This window comes from Hakea prostrata, chromosome 4 (assembly GCF_041222555.1).
Source record: "Hakea prostrata isolate BN-2017 chromosome 4, UWA_Hpros_2, whole genome shotgun sequence".
Classification (NCBI taxonomy): Eukaryota; Viridiplantae; Streptophyta; class Magnoliopsida; order Proteales; family Proteaceae; genus Hakea; species Hakea prostrata.
Window position 1 is genome coordinate 8,553,225 of NC_142603.1, and position 16,847 is coordinate 8,570,071.

At 37.2% G+C, this 16,847-nt stretch overlaps 1 protein-coding gene across 1 annotated transcript in view; it reads right to left on the reverse strand.

Annotated features, from left to right (window-relative positions):
- LOC149017611 (uncharacterized) overlaps nucleotides 1-10,355 on the reverse strand; it is an 81,707-nt gene extending 71,352 nt beyond the window's left edge. The window contains exons 1-4 of the mRNA XM_089153023.1: nucleotides 10,078-10,355; nucleotides 9,131-9,834; nucleotides 6,830-6,955; nucleotides 6,660-6,745 (exon numbers count right to left, since the gene is read on the reverse strand). Of these exons, the coding sequence (XP_089009149.1) occupies nucleotides 6,660-6,745; nucleotides 6,830-6,955; nucleotides 9,131-9,834; nucleotides 10,078-10,135 (974 nt within the window). The 5' untranslated portion in view covers nucleotides 10,136-10,355. The remainder of the gene's footprint in view (nucleotides 1-6,659; nucleotides 6,746-6,829; nucleotides 6,956-9,130; nucleotides 9,835-10,077) is intronic.
- Nucleotides 10,356-16,847: the final 6,492 nt, after the last annotated feature.

Consider the following 16,847-nt stretch of genomic DNA (forward strand, 5'->3'; position numbering starts at 1 on the left):
TAAAAGCCCCTTTCCCTGAAGTTCTTAAGTCCTTAATTCTAGATTCTATAAAGAATGCTAAGATGCAAGAGATGATTGACTTGTTCCAACAAGTTCATATTAATCTCCCACTATTGGATGCTATCAAGCAAGTCCCAGCTTATGCTAAATTCTTAAAAGTTTGGTGGGCCCCAAGTCAAAAATAAGAGATGTTGTTTTCCGCAGGAATTTTACAAGACAATGTAGGTATTTTTTTCTTCAGATTCGGTGGGCCCCAAGTCAAAAAGAATAAGACATGTTGTTTCCTGTAGGAGTTTTAAAGATAATGTAGGATGTAAAAAGAATTTTAATTTATGTAGGTCATATACAAATAATTTTAGTTAATGTAAATTGTTAAGAGTCCTAGTTTTAAATAAATACATATCATTCATTATTTATATAAATGCTTGAATTCAGCTAAATTTAAATTAAGCATAGATGAATTAAAGATTGAGCTTTGAACGTTTGCAACCCGCCCCCTTCTTCTTTTTTTCTTCTTCTTCTTCTTCTTCTTATGAGTATTCTTCTCTGTCTTCCCCTGCCACAACTTTGATTTTTCTCAAGTTTTGCTTTCTTCCCCTTGTCTTATTTATCCTTCTTTCTCCATTCTTGCATCCCCCATTTACTGGTATTAGAGTCCCAACCTTTGTAAATCTCTTCTCTCTAGATTCTTTACCCTTTTAATCTTGCTTCCTATTATTTCTTCTCTATTTTCAAAATTTGTGTCTCATCAAATGTCTAAACTTTACTTTTGGTTCCTAAATAAATTATTCATTAATCCCAAAAAAAAAATTACAGGATCCTGATGCAGCCCCAATTTAATGAGGACCACTTCTTCCAAAATCTTTTGAGAGAACCAACTCACAGAAGACCAACAAAAGGTGTTTTGAAATTTCGCTATAAGATATGGGGGGTTCTTTGTAATATAAGTTGTGATAAGGGTGGATTTGGTTACTGACCTCAGAATTCCTTGGTTGGATCAATTGAAATTGAATAGTATCAAGGATGATGGGGTACTTGCCCATACTTATCATATGTTGTAGGGGTCATCAGCCAGTCTATGCTTTCACCTAAAGAGTCGCACTGGGATGGAAAGATCTGGATCTTCCAGCACTTGAAGAAGGCTCCAGGAAAAACAACTAGTGTACAAAAGAAATGAGCATCAGAAATTATGTGGTTATTCATATGCAGATTGGGCAGAATCACAAGATGATCGGAGATCCATTGGTTACTGTACATTTCTTGGACAAAACATGGTCCCTTGGAGCAAGAAGCACGTCACAGTGACTCAGTCTAGTGCTGAGACAAAGTATCTGGCTATGGCTCACACAGTCTCAGAGATCTTCTGGTTCAAATCTTTCTTGAAGGAAGTTGGTATTGAGGTTAAAGAGCCCGTTGGGATTAAAAAAGGGAAAACCCAATGCCAAAAGCTTCCGCACAAGCAGAGTCCGAGGGGGCAATTTTCCTACACAATCTTACCCCAACCATTTTTTCTGGGAAGCTATTTTGATGCCTTGACCTTGGGGCTACAACTGCGGTCCACCAACTGTTGTGCCAAGGCCCGCCTCTTAAAGAGCCCATTGAGATGTTTTATGATAATCAGGTTGTGATCTACATAGCCAGTAATCTTGTGTTTCATGAGAACCTGAGGTGATTTGCATTTTTTGAATGATGCAGTTATGAGAGGAGTCATTCCTACACCCTATGTTGCTTCTACAGAACAAGTTTGAGATATATTTACTAAGTCATTACCTAATCTAACGACTTCAACCTTTGTGGAAGCATGTAGCAAGCTAGGAGTTGGTGATCAATACTCTTTACCTTGAGGGGTGTGTTGACATTTCAATGTTGCAAATAAGGAAGTGGATCGTGGAGCATCTAAAGGAAAGTTGATCGTGGAGAATATAAAATCAAGTGGTCAAGTTGGCTGATTTGGTGGGTCTTTCCTTTTTAGTTAGATTAGATATAATGTCTATTAGATTTTATTTTGTTATGTATCCTAAATTAGTAGTATGGAACTATGGATCCCATTAGATATTGGGATATAATCTTAAGCATGTACCAGTTATAAACATGGTCAAGATCTTGCTCTCAACGCCCATTTGCCCCCTCAAAAAAGAGAGATCCCGCTTGAGGTCTTTTCTCGGCCAACTCAAGTGAACTCAAAGTTGGTATCTAGCCTATTTTAGGCATCTAAACACACTGGTGGCTTTAGATTTGTGAGAAGACAACCCTAAGTATGAGTTCTAACTCAACTATAAGTTTGAAACCAAAATGCTACAAGAATGAACATGCAAGGTTATAAAACATGAAATATAGAACCATTAGGACGTATAAATGAAAATCAAGTGATAAGATACATCAAATTACTTAAATAGCAATAGAATCCCCTCCAGATAAGTATGATATAACATCACATTCTTGACTCTTTAGAGTACAATAATACAACCATCATAAGTTCAATATAATGATAAGTTCATAACAGAAGTGTTGGGTATGGCTCATGCTCCACAATCTGTTATTGACAACCTTGTTGACACACATGAGGGCCTCTAGAGGCCTTATATGATTTCAGGCCTCAGGATTTTCTTTGTAGTTTGGGCTTGGGCCCATGAATAGCTATTGTGGCCTTGGTTGAAAAACTTCTTCAAATGGCCTCATTTAATCTATTTATCTTGATGTAGATGTGCTAAACCTTGCTGCAAGTCAAGATCCAGCATCAATTCAACAAAAATTTAGGCAAAAAATGGAGGTTTGGAAGGTCTCGATGAGTTGGGAGGCGAGAGAGAGCGAGACAAGAACTCGACCTGTCTCACTTGAGAGATGGCAATTAAAGTGACTGAGTGGACTGAGATGTCGGTCCAAACCGAGATCTCTATCGAGATTTACTACAAAGGAGATCTCACTCGCTAAGTCGCTATCTCAAAATAGCAAGATCTCAAACCATGGTTATAAATAAAGTGTGAACTAGAGGGGAGTGGCTTGCTTAAGTCGTCCCTCTCTCCCATCTCTTTCTCTCTCGTCTAACTTTCATTGATCTTCAGTACAGGTTATGGGTTTGTTACAATATTCTTCACTGCTAGGTTCTCCTATTTCAACAGTACAAAGCTGAGGTGCATACGTTGCTTGCAGTCAGTAAGCAAGAACCGCAAGAACCTTCTGTTCATAACTTCATGCACTCCACAAGTAGTAGTTACACCAATATCTCGGGTTTGATTTTTTTGTTGTTGCTTGATCTGCTATACTTGGGCCGTGCCTTGTAGTTTAGCTTCGGCAAATAATACTTTTCTAATCTTAGTTAACCCATAACATCTGAAAATGGTTTCCTAACTATGAATCCTATCAAGGTATTGCTATATATTATTGTCCCCATAAAAAGTTGGAACAACCAACCTTGTTGCTCTGTCAAGTCCATAATCATCACAAGGACCAGCTCCATAAGGTGGGTTTGGTGGTGGCAGTGCTAATGGAAGCATTGGAGACCTTGGTGATGTACCACAAGGAGGGTCAAGGATGGAAGAATTCCCTAGTAGTATGGTACGCTATCCTATATCTGAAGCTTCTAATTGATCAATAAATGCTTGCATAGGTTCCAACATTATCATGACAGTGGCAATAAAGTATCGACAGTGGTAATAAGCGTATCAACTTTGGCATCTGTTCAATCATGTGAGAATCAAACTACTGGAGGATTTCAACCTTGGCTAAGTGTAGATACAAGGATAATGGGAAACAGTTATTAAAGTGGACTCCTATAGATGGGTGATAGATATTGTAAATAAGTGGAAGTCTGCAACCAATGGCAAAACTGTAAGTAAGTGAATGGTGTTAAGTGTGAATTGGGACTTGAAACAAGCAACACTGTAAAAAGGCAATGAATGTGCTGGGGTGAACTTGGAAAAAGTTGGAAAAGAGGACAAAAGGGGATAAAGGAAAAAGGAGGGGCAATTCTCAAAACAGATTAAACTTCAAAAAAAAAAAGTCAGAATTAAATGGGAAACTGAAGAAAAGAAACGAGGCTTGTCTCATGCAACTTGACTTCCATGCCAACAATGAATATCATGGGGGACTTGTACTGCTCCTAAAACAAGGAGAAGGTGTTGGAAGTAGAGAAGAAAACAGTTATCATGGTTCTTTCAATTGCTTCTTTTCTCTTTTTTGCTTTTCCAAGTTCTGGGTCTTTCGGTTCTTCTTCTTTTCTCTGTTGCCTTCTTTTCTTTTTTCTAGTTTCTGCTTCTGATTCTCCCTGGTCTTCTTCTCAGTTATTTCTTTTCCTTTCTTTTTCTTTTTTAAAATGCCTTTCTTGCTTTTCTGCTTCTTCTACCTTTCATTCTGATTTTGGTTCTCATCAAATCCCTCAGATCTTTTTGTTCTTCTCTCTCTCTTTTCTTCTTTCTTTTTTTTGTGGCTGCTTTTTCTGCTCTGTTTTATATTCTTGAATTCTTCAATTGCTTCTGCTTCACTATTTTTTTGGGGTTTATCTTCTCGTCAGAACAGAGAGAGAGAGAGAGAGAGAGAGAGAGAGAGAGAGAGAGAGAGAGAGAGAGAGAGAGAGAGAGAGAGATTGACAAGATCATGCTAGAAGATCTTGCTCTCAAGCGAGATCTCGCCACCTTGAAAAATCGAGATCTCGACCATCTCGGTGAGATCTCAGTCGAGATATATAATTTTTGGGCGTCAACTTGGTGGCCCATCTCGATGGATTTTAGGGTCCCAATTGGGTTGAAATTTGGTATTTAGCCTATGTAAGGCTTTTGATTACATTGGTGGCCTTGAATTTGTCAGAAAACAACCCTAAGTATGATTTCTAAGCCTACCCAGTGTGTGAAACCGAAATATTGTAGGATTAGGGAATGCAAAGTTATACAACATGTAATATAGAACCTTTAAGGCATATAAATGAAAAGCAAGTGTATCAAATGCATCAAGTAACCTAAATGTTATCAAAATTCCATCCATAAGAGTATCACGATCTCAATTTTCAAGAATAGAATAATAAAATTATACAAACATTAGAAATTCTATATAAGTCATCATAAGTTCATAAGAGAAGTAGAGAATGATTGATCTTCCTTCGATGTTGTAGATGTGCTAATAGTAGTTGCAAGTGAAAATTCAGCCAAAATCCACAACAAAAAAAAAAAAAAAGCAAAAATTGAGAGTTCCAGCGAGATTCAGGGAGAGATATGGTGAGATGTGGCGAGATACAATGAGATATGACAAGATCTCGAGCGAGATATCCCAACTCTCTGCTCTTGACCTCCATTTTGCCTCGCCTACTGAAAAAATTAGATATCTCGCGAGATCTCGCCAAGATCTCCCACCATGGACAAGATTGTAGGGGGGAGCAAAAGGGTGGGGTTGCTGCCAGAAACAGCAGTGAGAGTTCCTCTTCCTCCCTCCCCCACCCCCTCCTAAACTGCTGTGTTGCAGGGAAACATTAGTGGAGGAGAGGGTATAAGGGAAGAAGAAGATTGACAAAGTTCTTGATCTTTAGCTCTTATACCAAATCATGCAGATCTTAGGAATAGGCAGCTAGGGTGGGGTGTGATAAAAAGATATCATAAAGAATGGGAAGAAGATGAAGGGAAAAAGTGGAGGTGAGGGGGTAAAAATCTCTCAACCTGATTCTCAAGTAACACTGATCTTATCTCCCCACTAAATAATCATGGCTGTGAGTTACAAGGATGTATTTAAAGGGGGGGGGGGAAATACAAACCCTCATTGAAATATGAAACTCACAAAAAAAAATCCTAGTTGAAATATGAAACTCAAGAATAATTAGAAGACTAAAAATAAGATACTAATTTACCTAATTCTAGCCCTTGTTGGACCAAAACCCATTGGAACAGTTCTTTTTGGGGTCAGACAGGAACCTGTCAAACCGTTCTATTGATATTGCATCAAATTTCTGTTCAATATCATCTCTATAGTCTTGTTCATATCAATGTCCCCTCCCCTTACAAAATCCCATCCACAACCGTGGAAAGTGACAAGTTTTTCATCATACCTACGGGAACGCCAAATTAGGAATTGAACCAAAGGTATGCTCTCAAATCCATCTATATAAACTTATTCAATAAACCACAACCTCAATCACAGGCTACAGAAGCCTCAAGGGAATATACACATGCAAAAATATTGTAAAACAACAAGACCTTACCATAAGCTACACCATATAACAACAACAGACGGGGATCAAAGAAACAAAATCCCATTGCATAAACAATAAGCTCCACATAAAATGGATAACCTATTGGAGAAAACTCAACTCCCAATATGATGAGTACAATAAGCTTTCATCGAAAACAACTTGAAGTGTTCTACTGTTGTAGGCTAACGTTAATGACAACACTAGGACCAACTATATGGTTGACAAACCTCACTATACAAATGCTATCAGAAGAAAAGGGTGACTCTTCTACAAGGCAACTAATTTAACATAGAACAATCATCCAAGACAAATATAAATACTCAGGATTCATGGAAGACATTCCTTTCTCCAATTCCAATAAAGACTACTTTGGGATCATTTTTTGACTATTATTGCAGTAGCACTAATCAGAATCATGGTCCAGAAACCTAAAGAGATTGCCTACTGCATCAACTTAGGCTTAAGGGCTCTGGCTCAAATTTAGTACCTCTCCTCCAATAGAGTGTCAATGAAAGGGAATAATCCCTGCTTGATAACTGAGGCTAGAACATGTTTCAATGCTACAAGCAAGTCCTGTATCAAACACATTTAGACATCAAATTATGTAAAATGATGCCTTTAAGAAAAGTAGACCCAAAAATATGAGAAGTGTCTCACCTTCCGAACAGAAACAATGTCTGGACAGCTAGCAAACAAATTCACAATACTTCTACATAACCTTTCTTCATAAGGCCTTATATAATCAGCAAAATGCTTCAGCAAGTACATTAAAAAGGAAAGTGTCTGCAATATATGAAGAACATATCAGGTAAGGAATAAATGGAGAGGTAAAGATTAACTGATCAAATGCATAAATTGAAAGCTAGAATGTTATGCTGGCTTTCTTATTTTCATTTCAACCAGAGTCTTTCACTTTACTTTTCTTCTGTTCCCTACCACCCCCCCCCCCCAAAAAAAGTTTTTTTTTTCTTTTCTGAGGGAACCATTCATTGTGAGTAGTGGTCTTGTTTAAATATGGACCAAAAGGGTTCTTTCATTAACCATTTCAAATGCCCCATTATCAAATCTTATACTCAATCTTCCAAATCTGATAGCTTTTCATCAAAGCTATTAACTGCCAACTGAGCATATTAACACTTAATATCCATAGTTGTGATATATAACTAACCTAATCCTCTCTTGAGTTTGCTAATAGGATCATCCCTCAAACTGCTAAATGAGTAACAGTCAACTCCTTAAAACTGCAGAATGACCTGAAGCCTGATGAGTTTTCTAGGAATATCACAAGCTTCTCTACATTAACTTGTTTAAGTTTTCTCTTATTTTGGTCCTTATAATTAGGAATCCAGGAGTTACAATGCAAAAAGAGAAAATAAAGAAACAAGAAGGAAGGGAAGCCTAAACTAAGTCGGACCACTAGCTGCTATTTCAATACGTAAGAAAATTACCAACCAAATTTTCCAATCTGCCAAGTAAGTTAAAAGGTTCATGCAATCTCCACCTTTTTTTGTCGTATTTTTTCTTAATCATGACTTTGTGAAACAGAATACAATGCAACACAGCAATAATTTATGCAAGACTGTATAATATATCTAGTCAATCCAAAGTTTAGATTGAACAATCCCGACACAAAATAGAACTGAAATCACTTAGATCAATATACGATCAACTATCTTGACTCATATGCTGACCCTTCACATATCCACTACAGGCTTCAGCTTTTCAAATAAAAAAATGCACCCGTATTGCTCTGCCCATATACCCCAAGCAACCACAAAAGGAAATGTTCTACTGCTCAACTATGACGACTGTATCTGTGGCTCACCCCACATTTGAACCTTGGTTTTCCTACTGCATCAATACCTAGAGTATGTAATGAAGTTTTAATGAATGTTCTCTTCTTTCCTTTAAAGATCCCTTGTATGACAATTCTTAGAAAATGAAAAAGAAACACTGCCCTGTTTGGAGTAGGTACAGTTTCTTATTATATGAGAAGTCAACAATGGATAAAAGCAAAATATGACATAGAAAGAGGATATGAGGAAACTGCCTTTCCTAGACCCTAGAGGCTAGAATTGCTCATCTTCTCGGTGCCTTAGACTAATGGCAATGAAAATTAAAGTCAAAGTGCATCAAATTTTCTCTAAACCAAGGCATTTATATTTTGGAGGAGATAAAAAGAAATTTATATCGTTCATCCTATATGAACCAACAGAATTAGCCTTATTCTTGCAACATTCAATATCTTCAGGAGCCCTAACTGTTTTAGGTACTTCCTTACACTGCAACTTTTAGCAAAGATTCTCATTCTCCATGTATAAGTAGCTTCCTAGCTTTTATCTAATAGCATGATATAAGGAAGCAGTTCAAAAAATGTCAGCCCAAAACCCAACTAATGGATCTTTACTGTGTTTCTTCTCTCAATTAGATCCTTAATCCACATAATTTAGTATCTAGCCATATCTGTTATGAAGTCTATATCATTGCCACAGCTGATAAAAGTCGTGATCAGGATGAATCATGTGTAGAAACTCTAAATCTTATTTTATTATTCTTCTTTTGCTTTACCTAATTTTTAATTTTTTTCTTTTTTTTAATATCTAGTATCTACTAGTTGATTTGATTTTTCTTTTCTTTTCTGTAGTGGAGACAGTTCAAGGCAATGAAGATCACAACCATGTTATTAGAAGTTTTCCCATCGAAGTGCTGAGACTGAAGTATTTGGCCTCTCACAGTATGTGTAACAGATTCTCTAATTATTACAATGTATATGATCACCTTTCTCCAAAACTTAGATTATCAGCTTAAAAACAAATTTAATAATAATAAAATAATAATAATAGATTATCAGCTACCATTTCGAGAGAAATCTGCCTCTGCGTACCTCAAGCTAAATTTTTCTTGATTTTTCTTAAATATAATACACTGTAGAAATCTTACAGCGGTGGAGACACTCACCTTAGCCTGTGCAGCCTTAAAATCAATCAAGTGTTTCTTAGACTGCGTGGGAACCTTTTCAGGACCCTCAACACATATTGCGGCAATAAGTAAAGGCAGCAGGCGAGTAACGTTGATCTGAACCAGCCGGGGAAACAGCAAAAAAAATAACATCACCACCACTTGACACTCCTTCATTATCTTGAAGGAACGGGTACTGTGGGTAAGCTGCTTGTGCTCAGTAGCAAGTTGACTCGAATCAGTGAATTGAGTGAACTTCATCTTATCTTCTCCACTCGCCCCATCCTCAAAGTGGCAACTAACAGTCGCCTTAAAGTTCTGGTATATCTTACGGAAAAAATTAAGGAACTGCTGAGGTTCGTTCTCCAGACTTGGTTTAAAGTTCCTCAAAATGTCAAAGATGATAAGTAATCCAACTATGCCATTCTCTTCGTTGTCCAAAGTGACAACTTGTAGGGCGAGTCTCAAGAGTTCCCGAACGAAGGGGCGGATCACTTCGGAGTGAGGGAGACGATTAAGAATGTCAACAATAGCATGTCTAAGCTTGTGTTCGGGGTTGTCCATCAGTTGAGGTGTTGTTAACCGTAAAAGAATCTTGGAGAAGCTCCCGAGATAACATTCCAGGAAGTTAAAGTACTCAGCAGTTTCAGTAATCTGGAGGTTGTTCCGCACCTGCTTTACCATCCGAAGCCTTTCCTCTACAGCTGATATTGAACGAAAGAATCAAGAAAAGCGATAATGGCTGATTAAGAAACAACAAAACGAAGATGATAACAAACAGGAAACAGAGCAGCCATGGCTCTGAAAATCAGAACAAAACGAAATTCATAAAAGAAAGAAAACGATTCTCCTTTTGTTATGAGCTAACAACAACCAATAAAGATTGTAGCACGAGAAAGTACGAAATCAATACGGAAAGATTTTTTCAAGAAAGGTTTGGAGGATACAGAGGTCAGGCCGTATAATAGCCCGAGCATGCTGTTCGAAATCCTGTATCGAACTCATTTAGGATTTGCAGAATACGCAAGAATGCTATCTCTTCTGTTCGGCTGTTCTTATTAACGAAATTCTTGCTTTTGGTTCCTCGGCTCTGCTTTTGTCTCTGTTGCTAGGGTTTCTGAAAAAATTGAATAATGTTCCGCCTGATTTCTCGCCTGACTCTGCTTTCTTCCTACCAAAGAGAGCGTTTCAGCAGAGTATTTGAGCTCGACTTCTCTCACTCCGCTCTCACGGGGGTTATGAAAAAGACTGCCGTCTCTAGCGATTCTTTCGGCTTTATATAGGCTAGCCCAGTGGTGCCGCATTGGATACGCTTTTTTTCGTCGCGACTAGCTACGCCGGCAACGACCCCAAGTTGACTTGCTACAGAAACACATTTGTCATTTCTGCATGGTTCCTAAGTCCTAACGTAGTACTTTTCTATTGTTTCTTCTCAACTTTTTCAGCGTTACAGTTTGCTAGAGAATAATATGTGTGTCTACCTACCCCAAAGCGGAGAATAAAATCTAACCAGTAAGAACCGGAATGGGGCCACATCAAAAGATCATATTATTATTATTTTGAGTTTTTCCTGTGGGTTCTTTTGGTGGACTATCAACTAATGTTAGGCCTTTTAAAATAATATATTACGTGTAGGTCTCAATCAAACTAATATCGCTATTACTTTGAAGGGAGTCAAGGGACCAAAATGTCTTTCAAAATATTCAATATGTTGTGTTAATATATAATTTTAAAAATAGATAACTGGTCATTAAGCGTTAATTATATGGTTAAATATACATATAACAACGTATTAAATAACTTGATAGGCATTTTAACCCTCTACGTTTTAAATTTTAAATATACTTAATAGGGTTACAGTATTAGTCTGGTTGAAATCCACACGTAATATATTGTACTACAGGTACCCAACATTAGTTCGAATAATCAAACTTTATTCTAGATTTGATTCAAAGTTCTAATAAATTTACATTAATGCAATTAATAAAAATAAAATTTAATTAATTCACATAATGATGAAAATAAAAGGAAATACTTAATACACTATTTACAATGACAGAACTAGGATCCAAAATGGGATACATTGATTTTTCTACCCAATTTCTTTTCCTTCAGATTTCTTTTAATAAATGATAAGGAAAGGGGTGAAAAGTGCTGATATTCCATATGAAAAGAAGGTCAGATGACAAAATGAAAAAAGAAAAGAACCAAAAAGGCTTTTAAAAAGTTCACAAGAAAAAAATTTGTAAAGGGCACCCCTCCCTTGGCCATGGGGAGCTTTGCCCCTATCAATGCGAAGTTGTACCAACTTAGCTAAACTTTAAAGCCTTTGGCTTCTGATTTAATTTGTTCTCTTTTAATTTTAGGTACTTTTATTGATTTAAAGCTGAAAACTATACCCCAATGAAATGGCTTTTCATATGATTCAAAGTTCTAATAACTTTACATTAATGCACTTAATAAAAATGAATTTAACTAATTGACATAATGATGGAGATAAAAGGAAAGACAGTTAATAAACTCGTAGGGGAGAACCAGCATTCAGCAAGGGGGTGGAGGGTCACAATGACCTTTCCATCAATATCATTTATTCTTAAAAATTTTCTCCAATAAAGGGAAGGGCTGAAGTGAAAAGAGGGTCAAATGATCAAAAAACGAAAAAAGAAAATGGAAAATGGCCAAAAGGGCTTTAAGAATTTAAAAAATAAAATAAAAAATTTAAGAGGGGTCGTGGGAGTTCAGATCACCTCATCATTAGAAGAGAACAATGTGCTCTCTTCACAATTTTCAACAACATAATAAGAATGAGGCTCATATAAAATATAATGAGGTACCCACTTTTTATTATTTTGTAATATTCACAAGTGAGACCCACCACTATTATATAGTTAAAAATTGCCAAGGAAACACAATATTCTCCCCTAATAGAGAGGCGACCACGAAGCATATTGTTCTTTCACCACAAAAAAGGAAGCATACTGTTCCCCTAACATTACCAAAGATGAAACTTTAGTTGCCCTACATGTAATTCAAGCTCATTAACATGCTAACTAATTCCTAATTTAATTCAGTATTAGCAGAAACTGTACATGAGAGTCAAAGAAAAAAGTGGCCGAAGAATTTACTGAACAAAATGCACATTAGATTCAAAGGATAGTGCTCATATGATTCTCTTAAAAAAAACATGTTATGTTTGACACATAAAAAGGACAAATTGTCTCTAGAAGCCACACACCAAAACAAAAGGAAACAAAAAAAAAAAAATTCCAAACAAAAAATTTAATAATAAAAATTTCTTAGGCAAGAAAGAATTTCCATGATTTTCAGAGATTGGCATTAGATTGGGTTTGATCATCCATATCAATTGATGGGATTGATCCAACCAATGATAGCAAACATATTAGGCATTTCATTATTGGACGATATCATCATTTGTTTGCATCATCACATCGGAATGTATGCTTCAGTTTAGGTCAGGAATGATCCAGCATTCAATTATCAGTCCAAAAGTTTTTTATCACACCCAATTAATGTTAGCATATTTCATAATGGAGGTCCTGTAGACTAGACATGAAAATCATAGCCTTAGGTGGTTAGGCCACTAGGCCCCATGATCCTGAAACTATAAATGTAAATAATACTAAGGACTTTATAATAACTTTGCTATAAATATGTATGAAGAAAGCGAAGAGATGATAAATGCAACTTATATCCAAATTAAGAGATATTGAGTACTAACTTGTATTTGATGAATTCCAAGTGGCAGAAAATATAACAAATGACTCATGAGTGCAAACTAACAAGCAAATAACGACTAGCAGATAATGAAATAACACTACAATTAGAAGTTCTAAACAAGGTTTAAAGTATCGGTATCGAGTATCGTATTGGTCAGGTGATTTTAAGAGACGCATCGTCTCGTATCGAGTATTGTATCGCTCTGATTAATGTATTTTAGTATAATTTAATAGAAAGACGTATCGAGATGTATTGTATCGGTTGGGTCAAATATTGATACGTATCAACTAGTATCGTATGGTATCGTAGAATACTTTAAACCTTGGTTCTAAGCACTGCACAAACCATTCGAAAATTAAATACTTGGTCGAGTTCACAAACATTGTTGAAAAATGATCCAAAATCTCCACAAATAAGTGGATGCACTCCAAGTAACCGTGGCCAACACACGCCGGACCACCATAGCAGAGGAAGGACGCGGACGCCCCCAGCAAATGCGAAGAAGGCCAGCAGCTCTGAACGAGTACGTGATTTGGGCAGAACAATGTAAGGAGAGAATTAGGAGAACTGTCGTATATTGGCCTTAGGGTATAAATGCTGTAATCAGAGACTGTCAGGGATATGAAATTGATCTCTTCTTCCCTTGTTCTTAGGGCTAAGTCCCTTAGTTGTTATCATTTAGAGCTGGCCCTTCCCATGGCGGATGGAGCACGAATCAGGCAACTTGAGGAGACGGTGAGGATGCTCAAAAATTCGGTGATCGAGCAAGGCACCAGGGTGGATGCTCTGCAAAAGGCGGTAGCTGAGTTGACCCTTCGGTTCACTTCGATTGATGACCGATTAGAGCAGATCTTGCGCCTGCTGAACGCTTCCACTGACTCCCAGAGACAACCTAGTTCGAGCTCTGTTACCGCAACCCCTGAAACACCGATAGCCATTCCCCTCAGCTTCCAATCAACCTCAAACCCCATTGAAACCCTCTGCTTAGACTTCCCACGATTCGATGGAACCGACCCCTTTGGCTGGATATTCAAAGCCGAGAAGTTCTTCGAGTATTACCACACAACCGAAAATGAACGCCTCACCATTTCCTCATTCCATATGGAGGGACCGGCGCTGCAATGGTTCATGCACCAGTCCGCAAATTTCAACACCTGGGAAAGGTTCACGCGTGCACTGGAAGTGCGTTTTGGGCCATCCGAGTGTGAGGATCCGCAGGCGACTCTCGTTAAACTGATTCAAACGTCGACAGTGGCAGAATACCTAACCAGATTTGAGACGCTTGCTAACAGGGTTCATGGGGTGCCTACCTCGTTTTTGGTTAGCTGCTTCATCTCCGGGCTTCTGCCTGATATTCAGAGGGAAGTGGTTGCCTTCCTACCTGCAACGATGACCCAAGCAGTAAGCATCGCACGGCTACAGGAGTCAAAAATTGCTGAGAACCGCCGCTACCACCAGAATCTCAATAGGTAACAGGAGAAAATTTAAAATTTTACCGGTGGGCCCCACGTTTTGTGTGGTCAGGAACCCATCGGGGAGCACTGAGGATCCAGATTCCTCTTACACTTCTCGAAAATTTGTTGGAATTTTAACATGAATTTTAAAGTGTGAAATTCAAAATTTATTGTGTTTTACAAGAGTCGATGCCATTTTTTTTAATTGTGTTTTATAAGAGACAGATGCCTGTAAACAATTAACTTAGCATTTTTTTTCTAATTATATGTAACTCATGTATGTGCATATTCAAAATTAAAGCTTGAACTTCCAAGTAGGAAGTGAGAATTTGAATTCTCTCGATATAGTGGGTAAAGTCGTGTATTATATTTAAATTATATGTAATAACTATTCTTCAGAGGAATAGTCAAGGTGTCTAGGCACAATAAGTTGGCCCGGATATTCCAATTCTTCCAGTTTAACATGACTTCTTTTTCCCCTTTTCCTCTTCGTCTTATCCTCCCAATCCGTATAAGTTCTCTGTTTAAGAATCTAAAACAATGGCAATGTTTCTCATGTAAAACATCAATTTTTTTTCTTTGATTTCTTATTTTAGTTATTTTACTCTTAAAGGGAACTCAATAACAATGTTGCAGGCTCGCAGTGCGAAACTACGGAAAAGCAGGAGCGAAAAGTGATAGATGACCTTTATAATATTTTTTTCCTGAGATTTTGGGATGTAGCCTGTGTGAACAAATTAAAGATTTTTAAGCTCAAACCCTAGTTAAGATGGATCTACCAGCAATGACATCTCTACTGAGTGCTCACTCTCTCTATTCCATGATTTTTCCTTCATCCTTTGAAGATGATTTTCTAGGTACTTCGAATCAAACAATGTTGAGTCTTCTTATAACACCCCTTTTTTTCGCATTACTGTTAGTTACAATATACTTTCTTCTTATGAATCATATCTTTGTTGCTAAAAGACCTTTGTTTTTTTATTCTTTTTCTTTGTTCATTTTGCCTAAATCTTGCTTCTTCTTTTTTCATAAAAACTAGCAAATAGGGTGCTTGGTCATGCTTTGGAGGGAAGTTGACTTGAGGTTGTTTTATTATTTAAGGAAGTCTAAGCCAATGGAATCTGCAACTAAGCATGCTAGATCTTTAAAGTTTTAATAAAATTTAAGTCAGAGATGGAGGAAGGCAGAAGACAATCTCAAAGAATAAGGAGGCTTTAATTTGGATTTTCACTCATGGGATGTACTACACTAAGAAGTGTCGGTTTTACCAACCAAACAACCCTACGATATAATTTTATTCAAGAATTTTTACGCTTAAAAGTCACAATGTTAATCTCGACCATTGAATTGATAGTTTTCATGTTGCATTGTGAATCTACACTACCCTACTGTGTATAATAAAAAAGCGTGCACAATAGAAAATTTTTATTGACCAAGATTTTTTTTTCCTTTCTCAATTTTGATACTAAACAGTCAGCAAAAGCTTAGGGTTCATTGAATCTAATTGTGCAGAAAAAAAAAAATTTGATAAATCACTGGACGAAAGATAACTGCAATCAACGGAAGAGCCTTTGAGGCGGCCTTCCAAAAGCCTGGTAAAAATGGAAACAAACATATACAATCCTAGTTATTTTACATGTGAAAACGCACAAATTGCAAACACCTACACTTTCTCTCAAGAAAGCTAGCTTTACACTAAAATGATGGTGGTAGCCATCAACATTTGGTACACTGATATGGTCGTTGAAGTGCTGATGGCCCATCTCATGTCAGCATCACTCTCCACCTTCAAGCTTATTTTATAGCCGGCACATAATCGCCAATTTTGATAACCAATGGTGTGGTTTATTTGGGATGAAAACAATATTCACATGATTTAATACTTTGGAACAAAACAAATATTTTGAGCAAATACCAAATATAATCAAGATCTTACTAGAAAGGTGTGCATCTTACCATACGACACAAGTGATCCATACCAATGGATCATACGTTTGTTTCTTCATGACACATACCTCATTTACACCCAAATGTTAAGAGGTAAGATTTAGAAGATAGAAAAATTTTTATTTTTATTTTTCTCAGCAAGATCCTTACAAGAGGATCTTTGAGGGGGAGAGAAACTCATAGCAGTTGGCATTTAGAACAGCCCACTTATTGAATGGCGAATGTAGCTTTAAAGGCACCAAATCATTAAGCAATTCCATCAAAAACGGAAAAAGAAAACAAATAAAAATTGGAGAATCATTAAGCAGTCACTGTTATTTCCCTCGTAGTGGTATACACCACAGCGCCAACTGGGTTTTGGTGAGAAGTCTCTCTCTTTTCTGTTTCTATCGTCTTCCGCATTTTCCATTTATCTGATACGCATCAGGATCTATCGAATCAGGACCGTCCACCGACCGACTTAACCTTCAAATAACAGAATACCAGTGAAGTGGACGCGAAGAAACGAAGCCCATGATTTTATTAGGTCCCTCCTTAAGCTATTCTCTCCACTTCTAACGACCCCTCTCCCTCTCTCT